The sequence below is a fragment of the Sparassis crispa genome (assembly GCF_003851025.1).
Source record: "Sparassis crispa DNA, contig_000000F, whole genome shotgun sequence".
In the NCBI taxonomy this organism is placed as follows: Eukaryota; Fungi; Basidiomycota; class Agaricomycetes; order Polyporales; family Sparassidaceae; genus Sparassis; species Sparassis crispa.
Genome location: NW_020939747.1, coordinates 20,837 through 46,122, shown reverse-complemented (window position 1 = coordinate 46,122; position 25,286 = coordinate 20,837). Strand labels below are relative to the sequence as shown.

Sequence of the window (25,286 nt, the reverse complement as noted above, 5' to 3'; positions counted from 1 at the left end):
TACGTGGTTGGGGGCTCGTCCTCGAAATCAGATCCGCGCCCGCCTCTGCAGAACCGTACCGCATTCCAATAGTTGAAGATACCCTAACCTCATATAATACCGGTGTCGCATTTGTGTGTGTACTTTGCCGCAAAGCCCAACTTCACAGTGGCCGCGAAGCCATTCAACGACTTGGTGATGTAATTTTATCCTTGCACTGTAACCAAGTTTACATCGTATAAACGTCCGAATCGTTCAGATGCTAATCCGCATTCATAATCCCGAGCTGAGATGTTCGTTGAGGTCAGAACAACATTTTGTTGGTGGTCCGAGATTGCCAGTCCAAGTGCTTCTGGCGTCAACCCCGTTCTACAGGATGCTCATTAGTCAGATGTGCGTCATGTTACGTTGAAGCTCCGGGTTAGCTCCCTCGACGAGCCCATGGACATAGGAAAATTTTCATGTCATCTGATGACAATTCCTTGTCTCAGCACCTGGTTCCCGCACACAGCTAGCGCCAGGAAGGCAGAATGCTCGCCCACGCGCCTCGGAACATGAATGGTCGTCGTGTCTTCCTGAACGTAACCCTCACCGACGTCCCACCGTGATCGCAACCCATCATCATGCAAGATCCTGACAGGAGAATCTCGCCCGCAACGTGCCGATGAAGATTATTCTAGATGTAGATTGCCCGTTGCTCTGTGAGCCTTTCATTATATGTCACATTTCTGAAACTTCTTACACCGTGCACTGATACTTGTGTACAGACTAAAGTCGACATCGCTACATTCGAGATAAATACAATCCGTTCTGTTTTCGCCACGCGTCGGTGATGTCGATAGCTCCAGCGTCAATAATCGTGCAGTAACGTCTCACCATACACCACACACCACATACCGCCACTCAGGCGACGTCCTACTACGAGGGGCCGCTCCCAGGCACGGAGGTCCCGCATGTGCACAGGACCCCAATGTTGACGATGCTCCTCACGTGTAGAATGAGAACGAGAACGAGAACGAGAACGAGAACGAGAGAGAGAACGATTTCCAACTCCCAACAACAAAGTGCACCTCCTCGAACAGGTCCGTACGCGAGTCTTACCCATCACCTCCACCGAACAGGCCAGATATGCAATCTAACGCAGGGACGGCGCAAAGGCACTCACCGTGCACGGTATACGCAGTGACAAGAAGCGTTGGGGCCCGATGAAGACCGTACCGGGCATCCGCAAGCCGCAGAGCCCAAACTAGAAAATGGGCTAATAGAAGGAAATAATCAAGGACGGAAAGCGGGGGAAACAGAGAAAGCGAAAGGGAAAAGACGCACGCCTACCGCACGTCCCCCCATCCCCAGCGCGCATCTTCGCAAGCCGCCTCCACTCTGGCTCACAACTCCGCCGGAATCATCGGGCGCGCTGCGAGGTGGGTCCAGGTTGGGCGATGCAGGTAATTGTGCAGCCAGCTGTGCTAGATGGGGAACGACTACTCGGTGTGTCGTCGAAGGTATATCGCGGATTGCAATATCCCCAACGATGAGCTTTGTCGACCTCACTGCTTGGACGTTCTTGGTGCCATCGTCTCCCCTGTCCACGACTGACGCACTCAGCCTCACAGCGACCGCCCGTAGTCTGTACTCCGTCGCCATACGCCAAGCCACTCTAGAAGTAAAACTGGATGATCCAAACAGATGCTGCATCGTTCTGTCTTACGCCGACCTCATCCTCTTGGCCTCTTGGACAGTCGCCTTGCAAACGCACTCACAGATCTCTGTTATCTCAAAGACATAACGCTGAAGGACGTGGGCGATACTGCACATATCGTGCTGTACAGCCTCTCATCGCAGCATTACTGACTGGATTCTGACTCGGTTTCGCAGTATCCGTAGCTCAACGTTGTTCGCGTTCGTGTATTCTTATGATGGACTTCACCGGACACATCTTCGCTTGCCGCAAAAACTGGCAGCGTGATCATTCGCCCGTCGTCTTGGTGCACGATCTCAATGGCGTTGTCAAGCTTGCATTGCAGGTTATTCTAGGCGACTGCTTAGGGTGTCCAGGGCCCGCCCCCACCGCTTCATAAGCCTTCAGCCTCTTGCTAACCCATTCGCTCACCGTGAGTGATGACGTCGACTCGCCCAGCCCTGGCGTAACAAGGAGTCGTGGCTGCTACACCCGCAACTTCTTCTTACGCCGTGACTGCACGGCTCGCTTCGCCTGAACGGACACCTCGTTCTTGCCGGAACCTGTCTCCTGCGCGCCCTTCGCTCCGTCGTAGCCAAAAATCCAACCCGCTACGGCGCACGACCTCTGTCATGGCAGTCGACGCCCACAACGATCCGATCCATGGATGGACGATGACCGATGCCGAAATCGCGATGTTGCGCGTTGCGCAAGTGCGTGTGCTCCCCCCGTCCTCTGAGTGAAACAGGCATCGGGGCGTGCGAATGATGCGCGATAACGCATACTTGATCTGTTTGTTCCGCGAGAGTCGCTTGTGAGACCTTGCCGTCTTCCGGCTGGCAGCGACGTGCACGTGTAGTGTAGCCGTGCAGGACTTGGTGGGCGTTGCAAGACGGTTTTCGGAGCGATCGTACGAGTGCGCGCGGCGCATGGTGTGGCTTGTCGATACGTTCTGTACCGTACGGGACTGTGCGGCACTATAATATTGACAAGCCGCAAATTGTACAGCGTATGCGACTCATACCGGTATTGCCGACCTGGGGGACCTGCAATTTGGATTTGGGAATGTTCGTAAAGCATAGATGGCGCACAGGTTGGGGGTTGTAGGACGAATTGCAGTGTGAAGCTGAAGAGACTTATGACTGCGGTGAGGCCTCGCTGGCTAGGAATAGCCATCTAGTCGGACAGCATTCAAGGAACATCCTATGGGAAGGCACGGACGGTGAGCAAAGCCACTATCCGCAGGCCGCTACAGCGAAATTCCAGATATCGTCGGCAAAGGGCCTAGCACACGCTTCACCTCGAGTATCAGATCACACAAAAGCGCTCTCCTGGAAAGAGCAAACACGAGCAAGCGCACGCTGACAACCCATAGCGAGAGCGAAACGAACAACGATGCACAGCGAAATAGCAGCAGAACGATCCAAAAACGGCACTTTCGATCGGACGCGTCAACACAGATCCACCACAAGCCGCCGCGGACAGCCACACCGCGCGCCCGGAGGCGGAGCGGCGCGCAGCGGCTTCAGGCCCAGGCGTTTCGCCTCCCTCGCCTCCCTCCTCTCCGCCCTCCTGCGTTCGCGCACCTGCCGGCTCCGCAGCGCGCGCACCAGCGCCGGGTCGACCTGCCCGTTCGCGCACATCCACGGGAGGTCGAGAGCGGGGAACGTGCCGAAGAGGAAGCGCGCGAGGCGGACGGGGTCGCGGATGTCGAGCTCGCCCCACGCGAGCTGGAGCTTCGTTAGGCCGTGCGGCCTGCACGCGGAGGCGACGCGGGTTGGCGGGACGAGCGCAGAGGGCGAGTCGTCCAGCGCTATCCCGAGCCGGAGCTCGGACAGGCTGGGGCAGTGCTGCGCGAATGTGGCGAGGGCGGTGAATACAGACATCATGGCGGCTGGCGGGTAGTCGAGGCGGATGCTGGTGACCTTGGGCCAGGCCGAGGCGAGCTCGGAGATGTCGCGATCGCTCAGCCGGATCTTCGAATTGAGGTCGGAGTGGACGGAGAGTCGGATGGAGATGTCTTCGAGCTGGTAGAAGCGGAAGAGCGGCTGGAGGATGACCGTCAGTCGCGTGGTGGGCTTGTCGGGGCTGCGCAGGTCGCAGCCCAGATGAAAGACCCGGAGCGAGGAAGCGACTCGGGCGTCGAGGGCGTCGAGACACGCACCCACGTCCATCCAACTGTCGGCGACGAGACTGTCCATCTTGACGTACCGAACATCGGGCGACGATATAGCTCGCAGGAGGCGGGCAACCTGGGCCGCACAGCCATCGCCGAGGGTCAGTTTCTCGAGGGCGGGAAAGCCGGCGCAAAGAGGGATATCTGCGCCGAAGGTCTCCACCAAGCACGCGTCCAGCTCGGCGAGACATTCCATGGGCGCACAAAACTGCAGGAGGTCGAAGACGGTGCAAAATGAGATCTGAAGCTTCGTGAGCCGCTTGCAGGGTGCGAGGAAGCGCAACAAGACCAGTGAAAACCGGCTACCGAGTTCCAAGGTCTGAAGCGAGGGCGCTTCGTTGGCCAGCATCCGACACAGCGCCTCGAGCTGGAAGGGCTCTCTGTCATCCTCGCGAACGGGCTCCTGGTCGTCATACGGCCCGCAATCTACCGCGCGGACCCACCGAAGGGACTTGATGGACTGCGCCGCGATGCAGATAACGAGTTCCACCAGTTCGTAATCGGGGAAGGTGTCGTACGGCCATAATAAATCGCGCAAAGACGGGAAGAGCGGCTGCTTGTGCGAGCGCTCGGCGAGGGCGGTGTACACTGAAGGGTGGATATCCATATAGGCCATCGGCATGAAGGCACGGCGCACCCGACGCGCGTAGCTGTGAAATCGCGCCCAGCGCTCGGCCGACGGCTCCTCTTGCAGGACCTGAAATAATTGAGACCTTCGGTACGACGACGGGCTACGTGCGCACGCACGTATTTCTTCCTGGCTTTGTCGGGGACTTTACAACACTGCAAGCGCAGCAAGGTCAACAGATGCGTGAAGTCGTCCAGGAACCACCATAACTCGTCCAAAGCGGGTTCGGAGAACGCTTTGCAAGTGCGCGCTAGGCGTGCGAGAGTGCGGTTGTTCACTTTATCGTAGTGGAAGATTTGTCGCAGGATTGCCTTGTTGCGGAGGGGCGCAGGGGCTTGCATACTAGGCTTACTACATGCCAGTGCAGTACTAGCAACGTACACAGAAATCGGATGATCGATCGAGGAAACAGACGCCGGTGACCACAACGAGGTGCTCACACAACCACAGCCACAACCACGACGCCAAGGACGACACGTCACTTGTTCCACACATCTGTGTATCGAAAAATCCACCATTTCCAGATCTTCACTGACTACGCAAACGAGATCCAGCTACTGCGGAAAACGATGTGTGGTCGCTGCATGATGGCTTCAAGGGCTGGTCGAACGTTCATTCTTCGCCTTTGCTGATGCCAGAGCTTCACCGACGATGCGCGCGGGATCCTACTACCGCATACGTTACCTGGTCGGTGCAAAATCACGCGTTCCTTGCAAAATTGACTGGGCTTGCAGCCTTTTACCTCCTCCAAGTCCATCGCTTGCACACAGTCATGCTATCTTCTTTCTCGACGAGATGGAAGCCGGTGTAGTCATCTGCAAACGTGCTCTACCTTGCCTGGGCACGTTTATGTTGGGAGGCTCCAGTCATCGGGGCAATTCCTCTCGATTGGCACGGACTGCCAGCTGCAGATCTAGGGCGATTTGGGTCGCATTTCGTGCTTGCCGTTCTTGTCTGTAAAATGGAGTCGAGTTGCTTGTGTCGAATGATGAGGACGAGGAGAACTCACCAATGCTCTCCCGACACGAACGCGACCGGGCACCCAAAAGCGGTCGACGAGCAAACGGACGCACGATAAATCTCTTGCTTTCGCCACACGATACGTAGTCTGCGTCTAGAGTACACTGTAAGCATCTAGCGCCAGTCTGTACTCCGCACTATCCAAGCACCAGCACGGCACGGCACGGCCGTCAGATCCCCCGCCACGCTAATAGACTGTTGCAACAAACCGTCACATCCTCGCCGCACGGGACTCAGAACTTGAACACCTGCGCGCGCGCGTCAGCTCCCAGAGAGGGCGAACGACGAGAGGGGGCAAACGCACCTGGTTCTTGATGTATCCGAGCTCTTTTGAGGACGCCGCCCAGCGCGCCTTGCTGCATCCCGTCCTTTTTGCTCGCGAGCGAGGCGACTTGGCCAGGGGGACCTGTGTGACGCACAGTTACGTCCGAGACTGTCGTGGGGAGGTGCAGCGCGATTTACGTGTGCAATCCGTGTTGGGCGTCTTCATATCGGTGAGGCTCAGCGCTCAGCGTCCCGAGTTGTCCACGGTCATCCTCTGCCGAGTGAGTGATAACTTCCCATAGTACGTTGTCGTGTCTCCCAACCTCTTCTTGCACTCTAGGCATACCGTTATCCGCCACTCAAACCGTCTCTTCATGGTTCATCGTAAGCAATGTTAGTATGGACTTTTGACTTCAATCAACCCTGTTTACAGAGAACACTCCCGCGGCCTCTGTGCCCTCCACATCCTCTGAGCCTCCTGACGAGGCCTTGCAGCTCATCAAAACCATAGAGACACAGGTTAAGAACCTTGAGAGCAAGATGACAATAACTATGTCCCTGCTGCAGGAGCTCTGCAAGGCCATCAAGTCGCTCAACGAGGTCCCCCGCCGTGACTATAGTGGCGCCGGAGGTGCGTCGCACTGCTCTGATGTGCCGGAGGCTACTGCGGCGATCTAATGTAAGTGTTGAACAGTTGGTTTTTATCTCTATTTCATGACTGATCAGACATGCACATAGGTGACCCAAGGCTGTATGGAGTCAGTGGGTGGTGCTTGCTGCATAGGGGTTCTGCGTGGAGATGGTGGACGTGCTTCTGTGGTTTTCTGTACTACGCATTAAAATATGCAATGAACGCGATGCATTCTTTGATGGCAAGTTGTCGGAGTACTGAAGCTTGAAACTCCAGAGCGAGCTCTGAGGTCTGAGGCTTCAACAATTGCCATCCTGGTAATTCATGGTTACTCGTTGCAGATTATCAGTTTGCAGAGGCTCAGCGGTGCGGGTGGGCTGGAGACCAAGAACACGGTGACTGGGGAGACGAGGACGCCGACTGTCATGCTCACTACGATCGAGGGCTTCGAGCGTCGGTGAGTCGTTTCATCGCGATATCTCAGTACCTCCGCCATCTGGCGTAAATAATTTGTTCTGACGCATATATGCATAAGTTAGTGTGTTGCGTGCTCTAATTACTCGGGGGGAAGCCGCATATAGCACGAACCGCAAGCAACTACAACTGGGACGTCGAGCCGTATACGCGCATTAACGGTCGATAGCGTACGTGTCCAGCGTTGTCCGATTCTACATAGGCTAATAATCGATGCGCTGTTCCATGGGCGATTACATGATGATACAATCTTTGTCCTTCGCACCCTTTCCCGAGGACAGGTCGCTGTTGCTGGTGCTGTCCCGATGGAGGACTGCACCAGGACCGCCAGGCATGGGTTTGCTCAGAGCGCCGGTCCTCAAGCGTGCTGCAGCGCGCTTGTCGCCCTGCTCCGCAGCCTTTTTGTACCACGTCGTCGCTCTAATGTGCCGTACGACAGGAGAAGTCAGTACATCGACTCGACGGAAGAGAGGGGTGCTGCACGCACTCTGTAGAGTCGGGCTCGGTGCCGATGCCCACTTCGAGGAAGTACCCGACGGCGTACATCGCCTTGACGAGCCCCGCGTCTGCAGCCTTCTTCGCCCACAAGAATGCTTCCGTATCTGACTGGGGGAGCACCCCGGGCGAGCCGACGAGGTACCACGCTGTGAGCGCGAAGCACGCGTCGCGGTGACCCTGCTGCGCCGCGATGTTCTGCGAGCGGCACACATGAGAAAACACAGCGAGGCGGTAGAGACATGTACGCACGTAGTAGTGTATTGAGAGCGCGGGGTCCTGCGGGCAGCCCATCTTGCCGTATTCGTAGCACTCGCCCAAACGGTACGCGCTCGGGGCGTACCCGAGCTCCGCCGCCTGCGCAAGGAGCTCCGCCGCGTAGTCGTTGTCCGCAAAGAGCACGTTGTCAATGCCGCGCTCGTGAAGCAGGGCGAGCTCATGCAGCGCGTGGGGGAACTCGGCCGTAGCGTGCTCCGCGGAGCGCTTCAGCCACTTGACGCCCTCGCGCGGGCTCTTGGAGAAGCCGAGCTCGCCGTTGAGCTCGGCGATGCCGAGGCGGTACATGGCGCCAGGATGGAGCGAGGCGGAGGCCTTCTTGTAGAACTGGACGGCCTTGGCGGACTCGCGCCTGCAGCCCCAGCCGTTCTCGCAGCAAGTGCCGGCGCGATAGGAGGCGTCGGGGTGGCCGTGCTTGGCGGCGAGGACGAAGAGGGGGTAGGCGCGGTCGAAGTCCTGGCGGTTCTTGTGGGTGCCGATCCCGTTGGCGTAGCAGTCGGCGAGGAAGTACTGGGAGGGCATGTGTCCGCGGTCTGCGAGACGCTTGAGGATGGAAGTCGCCTCGCGCACGAGATCCTCGCGCTTCTGGATGGCCTTCTCGATGTCCATGACATTGCCCAGGGTCGGGGTGGGCATGGGCATCGTCTTGGAGGCGTCGATCATGAAGACGGCGAACTCGAATTGGAGGTCCGGGTCCTGCGTCTTCTTCGCGTTGGCACGGTAGAGCTCGAGAGTGCGCTCGTGGGAAAGCAGGGCGGCCTGGTTGCCCGGGCGGAGGTGGGAGTGGTCGAGAATGGGGCCTGGCGGGGGTGAGGGCGCGCGCAGAGACTGCGTGGTAACGGACGGCGTGTACTGTTGCTCTTGAAAGTTGACCTGGGATGTGTAGAAGTCGTCCGCGTCGGGCGGTGTGGGCGGGTCGAAGGGCCCGTCCTCATACTGGTCGGGCGGTGGGGGCGGGAGGGAGGACGAGAACGGTGGGCGGGAGTACTGGGATTCCGCTCTCAATTCCAGCTGGGAAGGACGGCGGAGACCAGCGTCGGGAGAAAAAGTCGATGGTGGGCGGGACTGTGTCTGGGTATACATGGGAGGGTATGAGTGTCGTCCACGATGTCGGGCTCACCGTCGAGCTGTTCCTCGTCGTCGTCGTCGTCGTGGTCGCGCGAAAGAGGTGCGCCATCAGCGCAGTGCCGCGTTGCAACCGGTCACCGGCTCTTGCGCTTTCTCCTCCCACTCTGTGCTCTCACGTCTATTTCCATTGTCCTCCTCGGACGCCCGGGTTCCTACAGTAGTACTCTTCTTCGCTGCGGCCTACGTCTTTTCTCCGAGCTCGAACGGCGGACTGTACCGAGTCGATGATGTGTGGAGGATGACTCACTGACGCTCCGTGACTCTTTATCTGCGAGCGATCTTACTACATAAACGTCCTGCTGCGTCATTGCAACCGACGCCTGGCCTGGTGGGGACTGGGTCTTACGAATCCATCGTTGGCTGGAGGAGGGGTAGGATGTTTATCGCTTTTCACCGTCTCCACGGTCCTGTGTGCTGTAGCAATTGGATGCGTATTCACTGCACCTGCAATGCCGATTCCTACGACAACCCGCGAATACCGTCTCCACAAGGTACGTCTACGTGTACACATCATCTTCACCCGTCCTGATTATCTGCAGACGGATTCATTCCAGAGTCTCGTTATCCAGGAAGCTCCAGTCCGCCCGCCCAAGTCATCGGAGGTACTCGTGAAGATCCATGCCGTTTCCTTACAGGTCCGTAATTCATCGAGATGGCGCAGGCTGGAATGACTTACGATCTTGTCACTGCCAGCACCGTGACCTTGCGCTCTCGACAGGCAAGTACTCGTTCCCCCACAAGGAGAACGTAGTGCCCTGCTCCGACATGGCCGGCGAGATCCTCGCCGTCGGCGATGAAGTCAAAGGGTGGAACGTGGGCGACCGCGTCTGCGCCAACTTCTCGCTCGACCATCTGTATGGTCCCGTCACGATCGACACGCAGATGACTGCGCTCGGTGCACCCATTGATGGCGTCCTCACGGAGTACAGGCTATTCCCCGCCCACGTTCGTCGGCCGTTCGCTCGCGGTGAAGCAGCGATACTAACCGCCGTGATATATGTTTAGTCGCTGGTGCGAATCCCGGAGCACCTGTCCTATGAGGAGGCGTCGACCTTGCCGTGGGTATCCTCTTGCTTCTGAAGTTCGCTACGTGACTGTAACCCAGATGCGCCGGCCTTACTGCGTACAACGCTCTGTTCGGCGGCTTCTCGGTGAAGGGTGGCGACACGGTCCTCATCCAAGGCACCGGCGGTGTCTCGATCTTTGGCCTGCAATTCGCCGTTGCGTCCGGCGTAACCGCCATTGTGACCTCATCCTCGGACGAGAAGCTCAAGATCGCAGCCCAGCTCGGTGCGAAGCATCTCATCAACTACAAAAAGACACCGGACTGGGAAAAGGAGGTCCTGAAGATCGTACGTGCCGTTAACTCCCTTGACTGTGAGGTTCATGTCGATGTCTCTTTCCGTTTTGCAGACGAACGGCGAGGGTGTCAACCACATCATCGAAGTTGGGGGCGAAGGAACGATGGTAAAATCCGCACAGTGCATCGCGTCCGGCGGGAGCATCGACCTCATTGGGTTGCTCGCTGGAGTAAGTTCATGTCGATGGTGTCTAACAGATCCATTCTCACCGGCCTGCTTGCAGAGAGCGGACGTATCGTCGGTGCCCATCATGCTCCTCAGGCGCTGCGCCATGATGCGGGGGCTTATCGTCGGTTCGCGCTCCCAGTACGTGTCGTGCATATATCTGCTTCTGTGTCGCGGGTTGTTGACAGTGGTACGTTGGACCCATTTTTAGGTTTGAAGCAATGAATCGCTTCATTGCTGCCATTGGGTTGAAGCCCGTTGTCAACAAGGTGTTCCCGTTCGAACAAGCGCGGGAGGCGTATGCGTATCTCGAGAGCCAGAAGCACATTGGGAAGGTGGTCATCAAGGTCTCGAAGGATTGAGTGCGACTGTCCCATCGATGTCGTTTGCTGCGATGAGAAGGAATGTACAATGTATCGTTGTGTATGAATTGTAGGATAGGTGTCCGTAGCTAGGCAGTTCAGGATCGTCGATATAAAAATCTTTTGACAATTCGAAGACGAAGATCTAATCCCGTGGCTGTGCAGATTCCCGATTCAGGTAGATGCATCCAAGTTTGAGCGTGTTCTTGGAACGAAACATCGTGCACTCGCGTCGTAAATGCTGATACAGGACCTGTATCTCCTAATTGTCATGTTCTGGGATGAACATCTCTGACACGTCTAGGATTCTTTACTTTCGAAGTCTAACTCGACGAAGGGTCGAAGACCCGAAGACGGATCTCATGCGATATTAAGCGCCTTTGTGCTCTGGTGCGCCTTGAGAAGGGACGCCATAACCTCCTCACTGCGCTTTACTGACATAACCAGGCGATCCGCTTCAGTCCGACCTTGGGGGAAAGGAAAGACCACTTCCCCGACCGTCGGCGATTGAGGCGGCGAGCTGCTTCCGCTGACTTCACTTTCGCCGACTCTGATCGCGAGACGTTGTGGACAAGCTGAAAGATGAGTGCTCGCTCTGAAGCAGCGTTACACTGTCTAGGTGCACGTTTGCGATCTCGCCGTTTGCACTTCATTCTCTCGGTTGCATTTGTCCAAATTATCAGGCAATAGGTCCCCTCGCCATTTCACCTAGTCCAGGAAGGGCGGGGCATCACTCCCGAACACATCGGTACCTCTCTACAAACCGGGATCTTCCTATCCGTCACCGCCCCGGTAATCTCGAGAATATTGAAGGGATGGACATGAAAGAGCTCTAGAGCCTCCACTATCTTCAAGGGGCGGCAGGGTACAGTGCCAGAGGCTATACATGCCTGCATTTTATTACGCGCAGCGCAAGTTCTGTATGCGCTTGCTCGTTGAAATCGTCTGTAGAGCCCAAGCCGCTGCATGGCCCACCGCGAAGAGTGGCTGTGCTTTGTGTATAGAACGAGAATCCAATGAACACGGCCACCAAAGGGCATGCTACTGATCCTGGGCCCGTTCATTGGCCATGTCTATTTACACCTCCAGGCATCTTCTGGTGTGAAACTTGACACCGAAGAACTCCGCTCGACGTGTCATATTCCCGACAATGGGTGTGCCTTGCGCGATAACCAACGTAGATCGTGACGATCGTGCAAGGTCAACTAGATTGGTTCTGGCAGTATAGGCTCTTGTAGTATCTCAGCTCAAACGTCGGTACAATATTTATCCGTTCGTCGAGAAATATTCTTGTCTCTCCCTACGATTTATCACTCGCAGGTGTAGGAACGACTACGAAGTTCGGTAACGTTTTGGCTCAAACCTTAGAAACCATCACGATACGGCATTTATTGGGACTCACAATGTCAATCCATAGTTAACGTACCTACATAACACGAGACGGGACGTTATAGCAAAAACTTTCACATTGAGTACTAGTGATCTTCCATGAAGGTTAGATGAAATGTACTGACTACGGCCATGTTTTGGATAAAATCAGGATGCTGCGGCTTGAAACATTTCCAAAAGCTGCAAAAACTCGCTACTAATCTGACGACGGTCTCTGACATCCTGCAGGTCAATATTGGGGAACCAGTCTATGATGAAGCGGGCAAGTCGGGGGCTGTCTGTTATGACGAGCTGCGTCCAACTGAGTCGCACGTTCCGGGCATCGCAAGGATGGGGCGTCTCGGGAAGCTCTGGGTACGGCGTATCGTGCATGCCATTACACAAGATCCCGAGCCTCTTTAACAAGGGACATTTCTGCGCGAATGTAGCAAGGCAGTAAACGGATGGGGCAGCGGCTAGCCTCAGGTAGAGCCAGAGCTGGGTCAACTTCGGCCACGCGGATGCCATATCATGGGTATCACGGTCGGTCAGGACGCATGAAGGTGGATTGGTTGGGTGAATATCTAGATTGAGTATGAGTTCCTCCAGCTGATGCAAATGCAGCAGCGGCTCGATCAAAAATCCGAAGCTTGGGCTGTCGTTGTCCAATTTGTACGGTATGCCCCACAACCAGAGGACTCGAAGGGAAGAACAAAAATTACGTGGTAGCACATTGAAACAGACGCGAAAATCACGCCAGCTGCCCACTGTAAAAGCGGAGATTTGGACCGACCCGAGATGAGGTGATGTTATGGCATTAAGGAGCGGGATGAAATTGACGATGCGCCCCTCTACGAGGCGGAGAGTCCTCAAAGACGGGAAACCGATGCAAGCAGGAATAACGTCTTCCTCGCCGTATATCCCCGCCACTTCCAGCGAGCTGAGACTCTCGATATGCCCACAATACTGCAACAGACCAGACAGAGTGGTGCACGGGCACACAAAACGCCTAAGCCGCTGGCAAGGAGGCAGAGACTGCAACGAAAGGAGATAATGTGTGTACAGCTCAAGTGTATGGAGAAATGGTGCCTTGGTGGTTAACGTGTGAAGCATGGATTCGAATTGCTGGAGTGCTTGGGGATCGTGAATGGACACACCACCTCTGCCTTGCAATCTAACAGATTGAAGAGAGCTGACGGACTGTGTCACGACACAGCCGACGAGACGTAGCAGTTCTGGAGCAGGCGAACCGGATTCCCATGAAAGATGGAGCAAAGAGGGGAAGAGTACCTGAATCCGCGACCGCTCGATGATGAGAGCAGCGACAGCTGATGGATCCTTGGAGTCAAACAACGATATTGATATATACAGGCTGTGCACGCGCCGAGCGTAGCTGTGGAATCTTTCCCATTGCTCCGGGGACGGCTCTTTCTCGACGACCTGGGTATGGTAAGTCAGTGCCGGCGATATGCGCACGAACAGGGACACACATATTTTGTCAAGGGTAGCCCGTAGTTGCGTACGGAATGGACTGTAGATAGTACGTCCAAAAGTCGAACCAGACGCAGCAAGTCGGTCACATCCCAGAGCGCGTCCAGCGCAGGCTCTGAAAATGCTCTGCTGACCTGAGCTGAACGTACAAGCGTAGGATTGTCACGGGCCTGCTTAGGAAAGTCAAAAACTCGTCGTAGAACGTCGTCGTTGAGGAGTGGATGCATTGGCAAGGATAACGCGCACGAGTCCAAGTCGCCAACCCCGCATGTCGACAGTCGAGAGTAAGCGCCGACGAGCAGCTGACATCCGGCGACCACCATAGCCGACGCATGCAGATACTCTTTCTCGATGGGCTCGTAGGGACTCCTTCGCTCGACGTGAACGATGCTGCCCTCGACTCAGCGCTCCATCTTGGCGCGCACTCTTCCCCACATAGCCAAGACCGCACCTGGTACGCGCGTCGCCTACGCCCCGACACCTCCATTGGTCTCCCATGCAGTCACGGATGCTACACCCCTCTTTATACGCCATCCTGGTACCGTAGCCGCCTCTCAAGCGCACTCTGCGCGCGGCTTTGCATCGGCTGCGGGTCCGTGGTCGCGTCCGAGTCCTTGAGCATACACGCAAATTGAACGCGTTTCTCGCAGACCCGTCGTTCTCCCCGCTTGGGCAGTCTGCTCGCAAGCCTCATTTTGACAAGATCTTGATTGCCAATAGGTTTGTTACTATTCTTTTACCGTGCTCGAAGGGTGCTCAAGCCTCTCAGAGGAGAGATTGCATGTCGCGTCATCCGAACTGCCAAGAAGCTAGGCATCAAGACCGTCGCTGTCTACAGCGATGTCGACGCGGATGCACTTCACGTCCAGATGGTACGTCCTTTTTTGCGATGCTGGGTGCGTGGGGTGTAACCTACGAACATGGCGCATATCGTGATATCCTACCGTTGGAAGACCGTACTCTGTTCCAACTGAGCCTGTGACGCACATGCGGCGCCGTCACGGTACATACAGCAGTCAGCACGGTGCTGACTATTCTACGCAGGCCGACGAAGCATATTGCATAGGTCCAGCACCTTCGTCAGAGAGCTATGTAAGCAGTTTGCCTTCCATATCTCCAATCCAGCTTGACGACGCGTTGAACAGCTCCGCATGGACAAGATCATCGAGGTCTGTCGCCGTAGTGGTGCACAGGTACATAAATATTCTTACTGTAATAGCCGAAAGCTTAGAATGTTCAGGCCGTCCATCCCGGTTACGGCTTCCTTAGCGAGAATGCGAAGTTTGCGGAGAATCTCGCGAAGGAAGGGATTGTATTCATTGGTCCGCCCGCTGGCGCAATCGTCAGTATGGGATCCAAGAGGTACTCGTCTCAAGCTCGATTAAACGACGCCTACAACTCACGCGCCTGATTTTCGTCCAGCGAGTCAAAGACGATCATGTCCGGTGAGCTTGTTGTGTCTTCATTCTTCACGCCTCGACTCACTGTCTCTCAGCTGCTGGTGTACCCGTTGTGCCTGGCTACCATGGCTCAAATCAAGACCCAGAGCTCCTCTTTGAAGAGGCTGCCAGCATAGGTTCTGCCGACCATCTTTCTACCTTCCCGCTGTACTAATATCTGCGTAGGCTACCCCGTCCTTATCAAAGCCGTCCACGGTGGCGGCGGAAAGGGCATGCGCGTAGTGCACACTCCGGGCGAGTTTCACGAAGCGTTGGGCTCCGCACAGCGCGAGGCGGCGAAGTCGTTCGGGAACGCGGACGTCCTCGTCGAGAAGTACATCGTGCACCCGCGGCACGTCGAGGTGCAGGTGTTCGCGGACACGCTCGGCGAGTGCGTCAGTCTGTGGGAGCGCGACTGTTCTGTGCAGCGCAGAAACCAAAAGATAATCGAGGAGGTGTGCCGTTACTTTTATTGCTAAATGTCCAGTGGATTGTTGACCCGAGTATTGATATTAGGCACCTGCGCCTGGACTATCCCAAGAACTGCGTGCGGACCTGAGTGCAAAGGCTATTGCGGCTGCGAAAGCTGTGGATTACGTTGGTGCTGGCACGGTCGAGTTCATATTTGACAATGATACCCAGGGGTTCTACTTTATGGAAATGTGAGCTTTTCCCTGCGAGACAACGGTCGAAAACAATCTCACGTACTTTTCTTAAGGAATACAAGGTTACAGGTGGAACACCCTGTGACGGAGATGATCACCGGACTTGACTTGGTGGAATGGCAATTGGAGGTGCGCACCCAAATTATTCATGCGGGTCGCTGGCGAGATATTAAGCAGGCGGTAGGTCGCAGCAGGAAACCCACTCCCTCTAGCCCAGTCTGCCGTTCCCCTCGTCGGACATGCATTCGAGGCGCGTATCTACGCCGAAAACCCACGCAACGACTTCCTGCCCGACTCCGGGCAACTCCTCTACCTCTCCACTCCAACGCCAACCCACACCTTTGCACCCACTGTCACTCTGCCACCGCCTTCGGTCCCCTCGGCGTCCCCACTATCTGCGTTAACGCCCACACTGAGCTCCTCTCCGGTCGCGCCGTCCCTCAGGCTTGAGCAGGGATTCGAGCAGGGCGCCCAGATCGGTGTGTTCTACGACCCAATGATCGCCAAGCTCGTCGTCCACGGGCGTGATCGCACCGAGGCGCTGCGCATGCTCCGCGGCGCGCTCGAGGAGTACAAGGTTGTAGGGGTGTCGACCAACGTCGAGTTTCTCCGCGCACTCGCGGGGAACACGGCGTTTGTGGAGGGGCAAGTCGAGACGGGGTTCATCCCGGTCAGTTAACAGATCCCTTTGCTAGGCCCCCTCCTCTGTATGCTGACCGCCTGTTCTTTTTTTCTGTGGGCAGAAACACCGACACGCGTTGTTCCCTCCCATCTCGGAGCCTTCGCCAGAGGTCCTCGCGCAGGCTGCGCTCTTCCTCGTGCTCAGGGACCAGCCAGCGGTGACCACCACATCCGCGTCCCCGTGGACGTCGCTCGCCTCGCGCCGCTTCGGCGGAGACACCCACGAGCGCACCCTCACATTCCAATCCGACGACGATCCCTCCTCCCAGTCTTCCTCCTCGCTTCTGACAGTCCACGTCAAGCCTATCGGCCCCGCGCTGTTCGACATCACAGTGCACACGCCCAGCATCGACACACCGCACGTCTTCCGCGCCGTCCCCGCACGGCTGGACGCGCCCACGACGCTGCACACGACGCTCGGCGGGGCCGCGCTGCGCACGACGATCGTCGCGCAGCGCCCGCCGCCCACATCGCCCGCGACGGCGGAGCGCGTGCACGTCTTCCACGGCGGGCGGCGCACGGCGCTGCACGTTCCTGCGCCGGCGTGGCTGCAGTCGCTCGGGGCGGACGCGCGCGGGGCGGCGCGGGGGGCGCTGCGCGCGCCGATGCCGAGCGTCGTCGTCGAGGTGCGCGTTGCGCTTGGGGAGCGCGTGGAGAAGGGCCAGGCGGTGGTCGTGTTGGAGAGCATGAAGACGGAGACGGTGTTGCGGGCGCGTGCGGCGGGCGTCGTAAAGGCTGTGGGGTGTGTGAAGGGGGAGATGGTCGAGGAGGGGCGGGAGCTGGTGGATATTGAGGAGGATGAGGAGGAAGAGGTGGCGCAGTGAGTGCGTTGCAGTGGTTGATTCTGGGTCGATGTGAGGTATTGTGCGCTGTACGTTGGAATACCATGTTCGCCTCGCCGGCGTTGCGTGTCGACGCGAACATTTTTCGCTGGTCGACGTTGCGCGATTCGTCGTGATTCTACCGGTACGTATATAAACTGAGCCTAGCTGCTCGATACAGACGAATACATAAACGATATTACTTACGCACTCACGCCTGGCGTCCATCGATGCGCGTGGTCGCACGATCCGAACGAACGGGTAAGAAACGAGGGCGGACAATACTACATGAGGATACAGGTACGACTACGACTCGAGACCTAAGACACCTGGCTCGACAGGCTCTACGGTGTACAACGATACAAGCAGGGACACTCCACGACACAGACGGACAGGATGGCGGACGGACAATACAATAGATAGGCGGGGTATTCGCGCGTGTGCGGCGCGTGAACTCGTATGGCGGCCGGGTTCGCTCCTAGCACACGAGGTGGATGTATGGAGTGTCGTGGGTGAAAATCTAATCTACTCCCGCTGCGGCTGCCACCACCACTGCCGGAGCAGGCACCACCGCCGGCGCGGCACGCGCATCCGTACCTCTCGGCGGGTCTTCAGGCGCAGCGAGCGCGCCCTCCGGGACACCATCCCCAAGGTGCGCATCTCCAACCTGGTGAAAATCTGGAGCGAAGCCAACAGCCCTCAATTCTCAATTCTCAATATCCGCGCTAGGGGGGACGCACCGAGGATCTCAGAGTACATCATGACCTTCCACGTATCGACCGGGAGCTCCGCGTCGTTGAAGCTCCAGTCGAACTTCTCCGCCGCTTCCGGCTCGTCCGTCGGGTCGTGGTACGGCGCGACGTACTCGTGCGCGAGTGAGTCCGTCGCGTTGATCCGCTTGTGCGGGTCGAACACGAGCATCTTCTCCAGGAGGTCGATCGCTGCGGCGGGACGAGGAGGGTGAGATGGAGCGCGAGAAGAAGCGGGCGGGGAATGATGACGTACCGACTGGGTCGCTGCAATGCAGCTTTTCGCTGAAAGGCACGCGTTCGCGCTTCGGGAGGCTCTGCACGAATCGCAGGGTCTGCGGGAGAGACGCGCCACGGGGTGTGTGAGAGAAATAAGCGTTCACGACGCAGGTAGAATCGGGGGCACACGCACATTCTCGCTCGCGATCGTCCGGATGACGTCCTCTGGCGGAGTGCCCAGCAGCTCGGTGATGATCGAGAACTGGTGCACGTCTAACCGCCGCCAAAAAAAAAAAGGCCGCCGCCTCAATCAGTATCCTTAATCCGCGCCATCAGCAACAGAGGAGTACGCACGGTCCTTGCCGGGGAAGAGCGGCTTCCCCTCGAGCATCTCCGCAAAGATACAGCCCGCGGACCAGATGTCGACCGCGACGTCGTACTTTTGCCACGTGAGCATGATCTCCGGCGCGCGGTAGTACCGCGTCGAGACGTAGCCCGTCATCTGCGGGTCTTGGATCCGCGCGAGGCCAAAGTCGCATATCTGTGTGCGGGAGGGAAGGCGAAGCGAGACATGGGCCGGGAGCACGTGTTAGAGCCAAAGTAAGCATAGACACAAGTGCGCCAGCGGAATGCGCAGGAGCAGGAAAAAAAAGGGAAGAGAGATGCACCAAGCCGCACAAGGATACAGATGCCGAGCGGAGGCGAGATGCGCAAGTCGACAACGGGCGTCGCGATGGTTTGCGTGTAGATGGCACCGGGTTGAAGAGGTGCGTGAATGCGTGTCAAAGATCGAACGATGCACGAAAAGAGGATCCGTGAATCGGACCACGAAAGGCATAATAGGGAAATGAAGCAGATATGTTCCGTGAGCGCACGAGCACGAGGAAGAAGAAAAAGACGTACCCTGAGGTCACAATTTTCGTTTATGAGGATGTTGCTCGGTTTCTGCGTATAGTGTGAGTTTCGGGCTTCGGTAGAGCGTCACGGACGAACGCACGAGATCGCGGTGGACGACGCCGGCGGAGTGCACGTATTTGAGACCGCGCTGCAGAATGTGAGAAGACGGATATATAGAAAGAACGGGAGACGCGTACAAGGATCTGGTATAGGAAGTACTGGATGAACTGCTTCTCTAGAGGTCGGGAGGTGAGGAGGCGGTGGAGGTCCGTGCCGAGAAGGTCCGTGACAAAATAACTGGAAGGCTGTGAGCAATAATCAACAAGAAGAAGGAGGTGGACGCACATGTCTTCTAAGGGGGAGATGAAAACGTCGCTGAGGCTGATGATCTGCAGAGCGGTGAGGTGGGAACGAGCAAGGGGAGTCGGGGGTACGAACATTTTCGTGCTGGATATGCTTGAGGAGCTTGAGCTCGCGGTAGGTGCGCTTGCTGAGGACTGGAGTGCTGAAAGGCTTCATGATCTTCTTGATCGCGACGGAGGAGCCGGTGAGCTGGTCCTTGGCGGAGCTGGGGGAAGTCAGCGGGGCACGCGGACGTGCGGGTCGTGCGTACCATACGAGGCCGAACGCGCCTGGGCAGGGTGGTGTCAGCAAGGGGAGATGAGCGGGGAGAGGAAGGTGGAGACTGACCCATACCGACGGGCTGGAGGTCGACATAGCGGGTGGTGACCTGTGGAGCGTGAGCGCGTGCGCGACGACAACGCAACAGGTTACAGACCTCGAAGGAGGTGCCGAATATGCTGAGCTTGACAAAGGACATGGTGCGCTGCTGGCGGTGGTCGCGACAAGCAGAACGCGTGGGCGAGAGCGCGAGGACGACGGGCAGAACGCGTTGGAGTCCTTGGTCCATCGATTATATAAGCGCCCCCTGCGTCATCGTCGCTGGTCCCTAGATCACGGCCCGATCTACCCGATTCAGCCAGTCATTCCAAGTCTCTGCGCCAACTGCGTGCACAAGACACTCACAAGACACTGATGCTGGCTATGACGCATGCGTCTGCTTGCCTCGTGCTAATCGCGAGGTCAATCTCTCCAAGGACCCAGGCCGTACGCGTCATAGTACGCAACCTCCGCTGTCCTGGGCTATCCTACAGCTCCTTCTGGCTCGTCTTCTCTCACGTCTCCTCGTCTACTCTTCTCACCGCTCCTGCGCCTTTCTGACACCAACTTCCCCGTAAGTTCGTCGTGACGCAGGGTATACAGCTGCCGTTTTGACTTGTTCCTGTACTATCAGCCGCGGGCCTCCTCTCTGCTGTCGTCACCTTGCGAGTTTGGCCCCGGCTCTTGTCATCCACGCGACTGGGCGACACTTTCAGCACTCATCAGGCGATGTTTGCCGCTTTCTGACTATAGTTTCAAGTACCGAGTCCCGCTAGTTCATGCCGCTTTAAGCTTTTGAGCCTCGATCCAAGCTCTCTAACGCATACGTATAAGGGTCACTGCGGTGAGTCATGACACATACTTGCGCGCACTCATACCGTACGTTCACCCTCGACCGCAATTCATTACTCCAGACTGTCTGATCCCATCTGCCGGAGTATATACTTCAAGTGGTCTGACTTTGGCTTCTATCTCATCGTCTCAGCGATTTCCACGCATGCTCGATGACGCCTTGCAACTCTCTTTTCCCGAGCTACTCCGCCTGCCTTCCGAGTCTGTTCCGTTTTACATGCGTACACCTCCATGATCGCCGGTTGCAATTCGCTGTCGGGCGTTTGGCTCAGAGCTTCTGTCGTCGTTGCTCGCATCGCCGTCGTGACACCCATCTCGTGACACCTCGCCTCGACGTCTGCCCTCAAACTCGGCCTTGAGAACCTCCGTTCGCTGTCTGGTGCTCGGGCACCACACGGATAAGAATTACCAACTCTCGATGGGTTTTTCAAGGCGTATGTCCGATCCGGATGCAGGTAGAAGCGACCCTCTGAAGTGTTCTGGCACTCCGTCCGATCCACTATGCGGATATAGCTGGACTGTCACAGACCATGTCTGATCCAGGTTGGGGCCATTTCTCGACGGCCGCTGACGCTACCGCCCCTACCAGGTGAACGCCCATATCATTAACTTCCATTGATACGTGGGCTGACACCCCGAGACATGTCTTGCATGCGAAGGATGAGGATATTATTTGGATCTGCACTGGACGGTCCTAGAGATTCTTACGCATTTTTTTATCATTCTGGCTATTTTTCTAGAGGTTACATTGGCCATGCGGGTATAAATGGGCCGACGGGCCGATCCTTTGGGCCGGTATTTGGGCCGAAAAGATGTGGACATAAGAATTAGGATCGGACACATGGGAGCCGGGGGGGCCTGTTTTTCGCCATTCTAACGACCTGCAGCGTTCGCGACATTTCAACGTTTCAACGTTCAAATGTTCAACCTCCAGCCGGCGCTTCATCACGCCGTCGAACGCTTGCAACTACGGCGGACGGCAAAGGTTTTTTGGTGGGCTTCGACATCATGAGGTGAGTCAAAAATGGTTTAATGGTTTTCTTTACTTTGTTTCGTGCTAATCGCGCTTGATCTCGCCCGCTCGCCGTTGTCGTTGCTCTCCCTTTCGGTCCCTCCTGCTGCACCTCCAGCATCACCATTGCGTCACCGTCGACCCGTAGCGGTCGCAAACGCCCGCACCTTGGACCTTGGACGGGCCTCCGCACCCTCAGGCAGCCAACGTTAGCAATGCACCACAACCTGGCCTTTCGTGCTCCCTTCACCCCACCAGAGCTCGCCTGCCACCGCTCACGCTCACGCTCTGGATGACACCTTACGGTAATGCTCACGATCTGATCCACGTCGAGCCTCGAGGTAGAACAGATCATCAGCATTACTGATACTTATCCTCCGGAGCCTGCCTTGTGGATCCATTCGTGCAAGGTGAACTGTTAATTGTGAGCATGACGCAGTCATGGCGTGAGAGTGAATCGCAAGGCTAAGCTTGTAACTCCCTCTTGCGCTGTGACTGCCTCAGAGAGCCCGTTCATCTGAATGGACATGCCATTGTTGGCCGGGGCTGTCTATTAGGTCTGTCCCGTGCGCGCCCTTCGCGCTGTCTGTAGCTAAAACCCATTCGAGTCTGAGTGGCTCCACCTGCGCCTGAGTTCATCCAATATATTTATTTATGCCGTCGTATCATCGATGTATCGAGCTCGCCGCGATCGTCGTTTCCCATCCGCTCAAGCCAGTGGGTATACTCGGCGCGGATCCCTCGCGCAGATTAGACCTGTAACGCCTTAGATGCGCTGTTCGTTGCGCAGCGGGCGGCGCTTCAGCCAATAGCTTGTCGAGTACTTAGGCCATGGCGCACTATTAGAGAGGGACTGGACTTCGGCTCGGACGGCTCGGCCGCGGCGGTGGCCGAGGATATATCCGGCCGCCGTGCGCACTTCTCGGCCAAGTCGCGATCGAGGAAGCCGAGCACGCGCAGGTCGCCTTACGCGTCTCTCACGCGTCTTGCTCTCTCCCGCCATGTCCTTCCCAAGAGCTGCACGCACCCTGGTGAGCATACCCCCTCAATGCGCCCCACCCTGCCTCACGCCTGCGCCAGCTCTCGTCCACCCGCCGCTACTCCACCGCCCCCAGCGGCGCCAGCAAGTCGTCCAACCTCCCGCTCTACCTCGGCGGCGCAGGCATCGCGGGTCTCGCCGGCTACCTCTACCTCCAATCCGGCTCCAAGGCCGCAGCAGCGACGCCCGCGCAGACACAGACCAAGACCCCGCTCGACCCCGAGCGCTACATCGACCTCGAGCTCAAGGCCATCCGCCCGTACAACCACAACACCGCGCACTTCGACTTCGCGCTCCCGGATAACCAGGCCTCGCTCCTCCCCGTCGCCTCCTGCGTGCTCGTCCAGACCGCCGGCGACGGCCTCGCGATCCAGGATAACAAGGGCCAGCCGGTCCACCGCCCGTACACACCCGTGTCCCCGTCTGACGCGCCGGGCGTGTTCACGCTGCTCGTCAAGCGGTATGAGGAGGGCAAGATGTCCAAGCATATACATGACCTCAAGCCTGGCGACAAGCTCGCGATCAAGGGCCCCATCATGAAAATTCCGTACAAAGGTGCGTCCCACGTTTTCTTGCGTGCACGATCCCTCGCAGACTGCCTCGGAGATGTGCGTGAACGTTTGTGCGCATACATAGGGTTGAGTGCCACGACCCCATAAAGATACCGAAGATCATATCGTGCACGGCTTATTCTCGAAGCTCCCAGCTCGATGTCTCTTTACCATGTCCTCGCTCATGTGCCTTACTAATGTCACAATGTCTCCCCAGCCAACGAGTTCGACCAAATCGGCATGATCGCAGGCGGCAGCGGCATGTACGTCCCCTGCCCTCCCCTTCCCTCCGCCCGGCTACCGCTAACTCCCACGCAGCACGCCGATGTACCAAGTCCTCCAGCACGCGCTGCGCGACCCGGCGAACAAGACCAAGTTCACGCTCATCTTCGCGAACGTCGCCGAGCGCGACATCCTCTACCGCGAGCAGTTCGACGCGCTCCAGAAGGCGCACCCCAACACCTTCAGCGTCGTGTACGCGCTCGACAAGCCGGACGCCGGCTGGACAGGTGCGCCGTCCCTTGTCATCCTGCGCATGGGGGCTGGTGCGCTGACGCTGACGTGCGCTGTAGGTGCTAAGGGCTATGTGAACCGTGAGCTGATCACGAAGCATATCGCCCCCGCGAGCCTCGGGGACAAGGTCAAGGTCTTCATCTGCGGTGCGTCGCGCTCTCGCACTCTTGCTGCTCCCTTCGCATCCTCACTCTCGTGTCCCCCGCGAATCCGTCTCATCTCGGCAACGCGCCGCTGGTTCTTCACACTCCATTCCCCGCGCTGTACCTCTCCACGACCATCTCGCACGTCGACCGTAACTGCGCGCCCACACAGGTCCCCCCGGCCAAGTCGCCTCGCTCGCGGGCAAAAAGGACGGGATGCAGCAAGGCGCGCTGGGCGGCGTCCTCAAGGAGCTCAGATACACCGAGAACCAGGTGCGTTTGCCTAGTCTCGTCGTTCGCCCTCTCTGGGCGCTGACACGCGTGCGCAGGTGTTCAAGTTCTGAGTCTCGTGCGGCGAGGACGTGATGGTTTGTTGCAATAGTCTATTAGCGTGGCGGGGGATCTGACGGCCGTGTCGTGCTGGTGCTTGGATAGTGTATAGTGCGGAGCGCGGACTGGTGCTAGATGCTTACAGTGTGCTATAGACGCAGACTAGGTATTGCGTTGCAAAGGCAAGAGATTTGTTGTGCGTTCGTTTGCTCGTCGACCGCTTTTGGGTGCCCGATCACGCTCGTATTGGGAGAGCATTGGTAGCGGTGCCAGATTGTGCTAAGTTCATCGAGAGAGGATTAGTGCGTGAAGACCACTTTCGCTAGAGGATGAGAGTCGGTGCATCGCATGTCTTTCTTCATGGTGGTTGAGCTTGCCTGCGCGCGCGTGTGGGCATCTGAATATGTTGCGTAGTAGCATCTGCTGGGGACGCGGCGACCGACCCATCGACCGAGTGACCGGGCTCACCACGAGCGTTCGCAGCGGATCTGCACAAGCGCACCGTCGATGTCGTTTGCGCTCAACCTGCTCTATTACCCGCCGAGATTTGAGTACTGAGTGATGATGAAATATTGATGGTCACGGTCACCGTTCATTCCTTACAAGCCTTTGCCTCGATTTCAATGCACTTTATGTTGGAGGCAAGACGTTCCTTTGGACTTATTCTTGGAATCTGTTCGCAGTCTCTGGCGAGATTGGCCGATCGGGTTCATATTGGGAGAGCGTTATTCATCGAGAGAGGATTGGCGCACTTTGTTGAGCTTGCGAGCGCGCGCATGTCTGGGCGTGTAAATCTGTCCGATTCACTGTTGTGTAGTAGCATCTGCAGGGGGAACACAGCGACAGTCTCGCTGTTCGGGCAGAGGAAGCACCAGCGCGGCTGTTGCAGTCTGAGAGGCGACCGCACTGAGGTCGGGTGCAGCGCTCCATATCCATCTGTCTGTCGTCAGGACCGCGCACATATGTGCAAACTCTGCACTACCCTGAGTGAGGAGCAAGAGGTCCCAGCGCCGGTGCATTTTGGATATACGTGCAAGTAGGTACTCGGGCAGAGGTCGCAATTGCGATCCTCCTCGAGTCCGGCATGCTTACCTATGTAGACACGTCCCTGCATCTCGTCGTGGAGATATCTGACCGTGGGCGTTATGAGCAGATACATGTAGTTGAATTGACGTGCCTCCGAGTGGAAAAGGAGAGCTTTGCGTGCTTCTTGCTAGAG

General features: G+C 57.2%; 12 protein-coding genes across 12 annotated transcripts; 4 read left to right on the top strand and 8 right to left on the bottom strand.

Moving 5' to 3' along the window:
* Positions 1-1,225: 1,225 nt before the first annotated feature.
* SCP_0100180 (hypothetical protein) lies at positions 1,226-1,674 on the bottom strand (the record flags this gene model as incomplete). Its single annotated transcript, XM_027752258.1, has 2 exons — positions 1,226-1,237; positions 1,306-1,674. The coding sequence occupies 2 exons, from the start codon at positions 1,672-1,674 to the stop codon at positions 1,226-1,228; spliced, it is 381 nt and encodes a 126-aa protein (XP_027608059.1).
* Positions 1,675-2,162: 488 nt separating this feature from the next.
* Positions 2,163-2,588, bottom strand: SCP_0100170 (hypothetical protein; the record flags this gene model as incomplete). Its single annotated transcript, XM_027752257.1, has 1 exon — positions 2,163-2,588. The coding sequence occupies one exon, from the start codon at positions 2,586-2,588 to the stop codon at positions 2,163-2,165; it is 426 nt and encodes a 141-aa protein (XP_027608058.1).
* A 520-nt stretch (positions 2,589-3,108) lies between these two features.
* Positions 3,109-4,802, bottom strand: SCP_0100160 (hypothetical protein; the record flags this gene model as incomplete). Its single annotated transcript, XM_027752256.1, has 2 exons — positions 3,109-4,530; positions 4,581-4,802. 2 exons carry the CDS (start codon positions 4,800-4,802, stop codon positions 3,109-3,111), a joined length of 1,644 nt encoding a protein of 547 aa, XP_027608057.1.
* Positions 4,803-5,595: 793 nt separating this feature from the next.
* Positions 5,596-5,971, bottom strand: SCP_0100150 (hypothetical protein; the record flags this gene model as incomplete). The annotated part of the gene is made up of 3 exons (XM_027752255.1): positions 5,596-5,729; positions 5,786-5,887; positions 5,944-5,971. 3 exons carry the CDS (start codon positions 5,969-5,971, stop codon positions 5,596-5,598), a joined length of 264 nt encoding a protein of 87 aa, XP_027608056.1.
* A 148-nt stretch (positions 5,972-6,119) lies between these two features.
* SCP_0100140 (hypothetical protein) lies at positions 6,120-6,423 on the top strand (the record flags this gene model as incomplete). Its single annotated transcript, XM_027752254.1, has 2 exons — positions 6,120-6,129; positions 6,179-6,423. The coding sequence occupies 2 exons, from the start codon at positions 6,120-6,122 to the stop codon at positions 6,421-6,423; spliced, it is 255 nt and encodes an 84-aa protein (XP_027608055.1).
* A 660-nt stretch (positions 6,424-7,083) lies between these two features.
* SCP_0100130 (Protein SKT5) lies at positions 7,084-8,704 on the bottom strand (the record flags this gene model as incomplete). Its single annotated transcript, XM_027752253.1, has 3 exons — positions 7,084-7,270; positions 7,338-7,543; positions 7,598-8,704. 3 exons carry the CDS (start codon positions 8,702-8,704, stop codon positions 7,084-7,086), a joined length of 1,500 nt encoding a protein of 499 aa, XP_027608054.1.
* A 494-nt stretch (positions 8,705-9,198) lies between these two features.
* On the top strand, positions 9,199-10,637 carry SCP_0100120 (Zinc-type alcohol dehydrogenase-like protein; the record flags this gene model as incomplete). The annotated part of the gene is made up of 8 exons (XM_027752252.1): positions 9,199-9,240; positions 9,289-9,384; positions 9,443-9,694; positions 9,755-9,807; positions 9,855-10,101; positions 10,163-10,279; positions 10,334-10,416; positions 10,487-10,637. The coding sequence occupies 8 exons, from the start codon at positions 9,199-9,201 to the stop codon at positions 10,635-10,637; spliced, it is 1,041 nt and encodes a 346-aa protein (XP_027608053.1).
* A 1,536-nt stretch (positions 10,638-12,173) lies between these two features.
* SCP_0100110 (hypothetical protein) lies at positions 12,174-13,723 on the bottom strand (the record flags this gene model as incomplete). Its single annotated transcript, XM_027752251.1, has 2 exons — positions 12,174-13,445; positions 13,496-13,723. 2 exons carry the CDS (start codon positions 13,721-13,723, stop codon positions 12,174-12,176), a joined length of 1,500 nt encoding a protein of 499 aa, XP_027608052.1.
* Positions 13,724-13,883: 160 nt separating this feature from the next.
* SCP_0100100 (hypothetical protein) lies at positions 13,884-17,105 on the top strand (the record flags this gene model as incomplete). The annotated part of the gene is made up of 13 exons (XM_027752250.1): positions 13,884-14,088; positions 14,147-14,216; positions 14,266-14,368; positions 14,541-14,588; positions 14,642-14,689; positions 14,737-14,858; positions 14,919-14,941; positions 14,992-15,072; positions 15,122-15,390; positions 15,452-15,597; positions 15,654-15,729; positions 15,785-16,270; positions 16,344-17,105. 13 exons carry the CDS (start codon positions 13,884-13,886, stop codon positions 17,103-17,105), a joined length of 2,439 nt encoding a protein of 812 aa, XP_027608051.1.
* Positions 17,106-17,622: 517 nt separating this feature from the next.
* SCP_0100090 (Mitogen-activated protein kinase HOG1) lies at positions 17,623-19,787 on the bottom strand (the record flags this gene model as incomplete). Its single annotated transcript, XM_027752249.1, has 13 exons — positions 17,623-17,780; positions 17,843-18,043; positions 18,108-18,186; positions 18,264-18,343; positions 18,425-18,611; positions 18,974-19,015; positions 19,068-19,115; positions 19,165-19,264; positions 19,313-19,356; positions 19,406-19,535; positions 19,581-19,599; positions 19,658-19,697; positions 19,746-19,787. The coding sequence occupies 13 exons, from the start codon at positions 19,785-19,787 to the stop codon at positions 17,623-17,625; spliced, it is 1,170 nt and encodes a 389-aa protein (XP_027608050.1).
* Positions 19,788-22,492: 2,705 nt separating this feature from the next.
* Positions 22,493-24,081, top strand: SCP_0100080 (NADH-cytochrome b5 reductase 2; the record flags this gene model as incomplete). The annotated part of the gene is made up of 7 exons (XM_027752248.1): positions 22,493-22,522; positions 22,572-23,085; positions 23,299-23,344; positions 23,400-23,590; positions 23,654-23,740; positions 23,910-24,010; positions 24,067-24,081. The coding sequence occupies 7 exons, from the start codon at positions 22,493-22,495 to the stop codon at positions 24,079-24,081; spliced, it is 984 nt and encodes a 327-aa protein (XP_027608049.1).
* A 789-nt stretch (positions 24,082-24,870) lies between these two features.
* On the bottom strand, positions 24,871-25,086 carry SCP_0100070 (hypothetical protein; the record flags this gene model as incomplete). The annotated part of the gene is made up of 1 exon (XM_027752247.1): positions 24,871-25,086. One exon carries the CDS (start codon positions 25,084-25,086, stop codon positions 24,871-24,873), a length of 216 nt encoding a protein of 71 aa, XP_027608048.1.
* Positions 25,087-25,286: the final 200 nt, after the last annotated feature.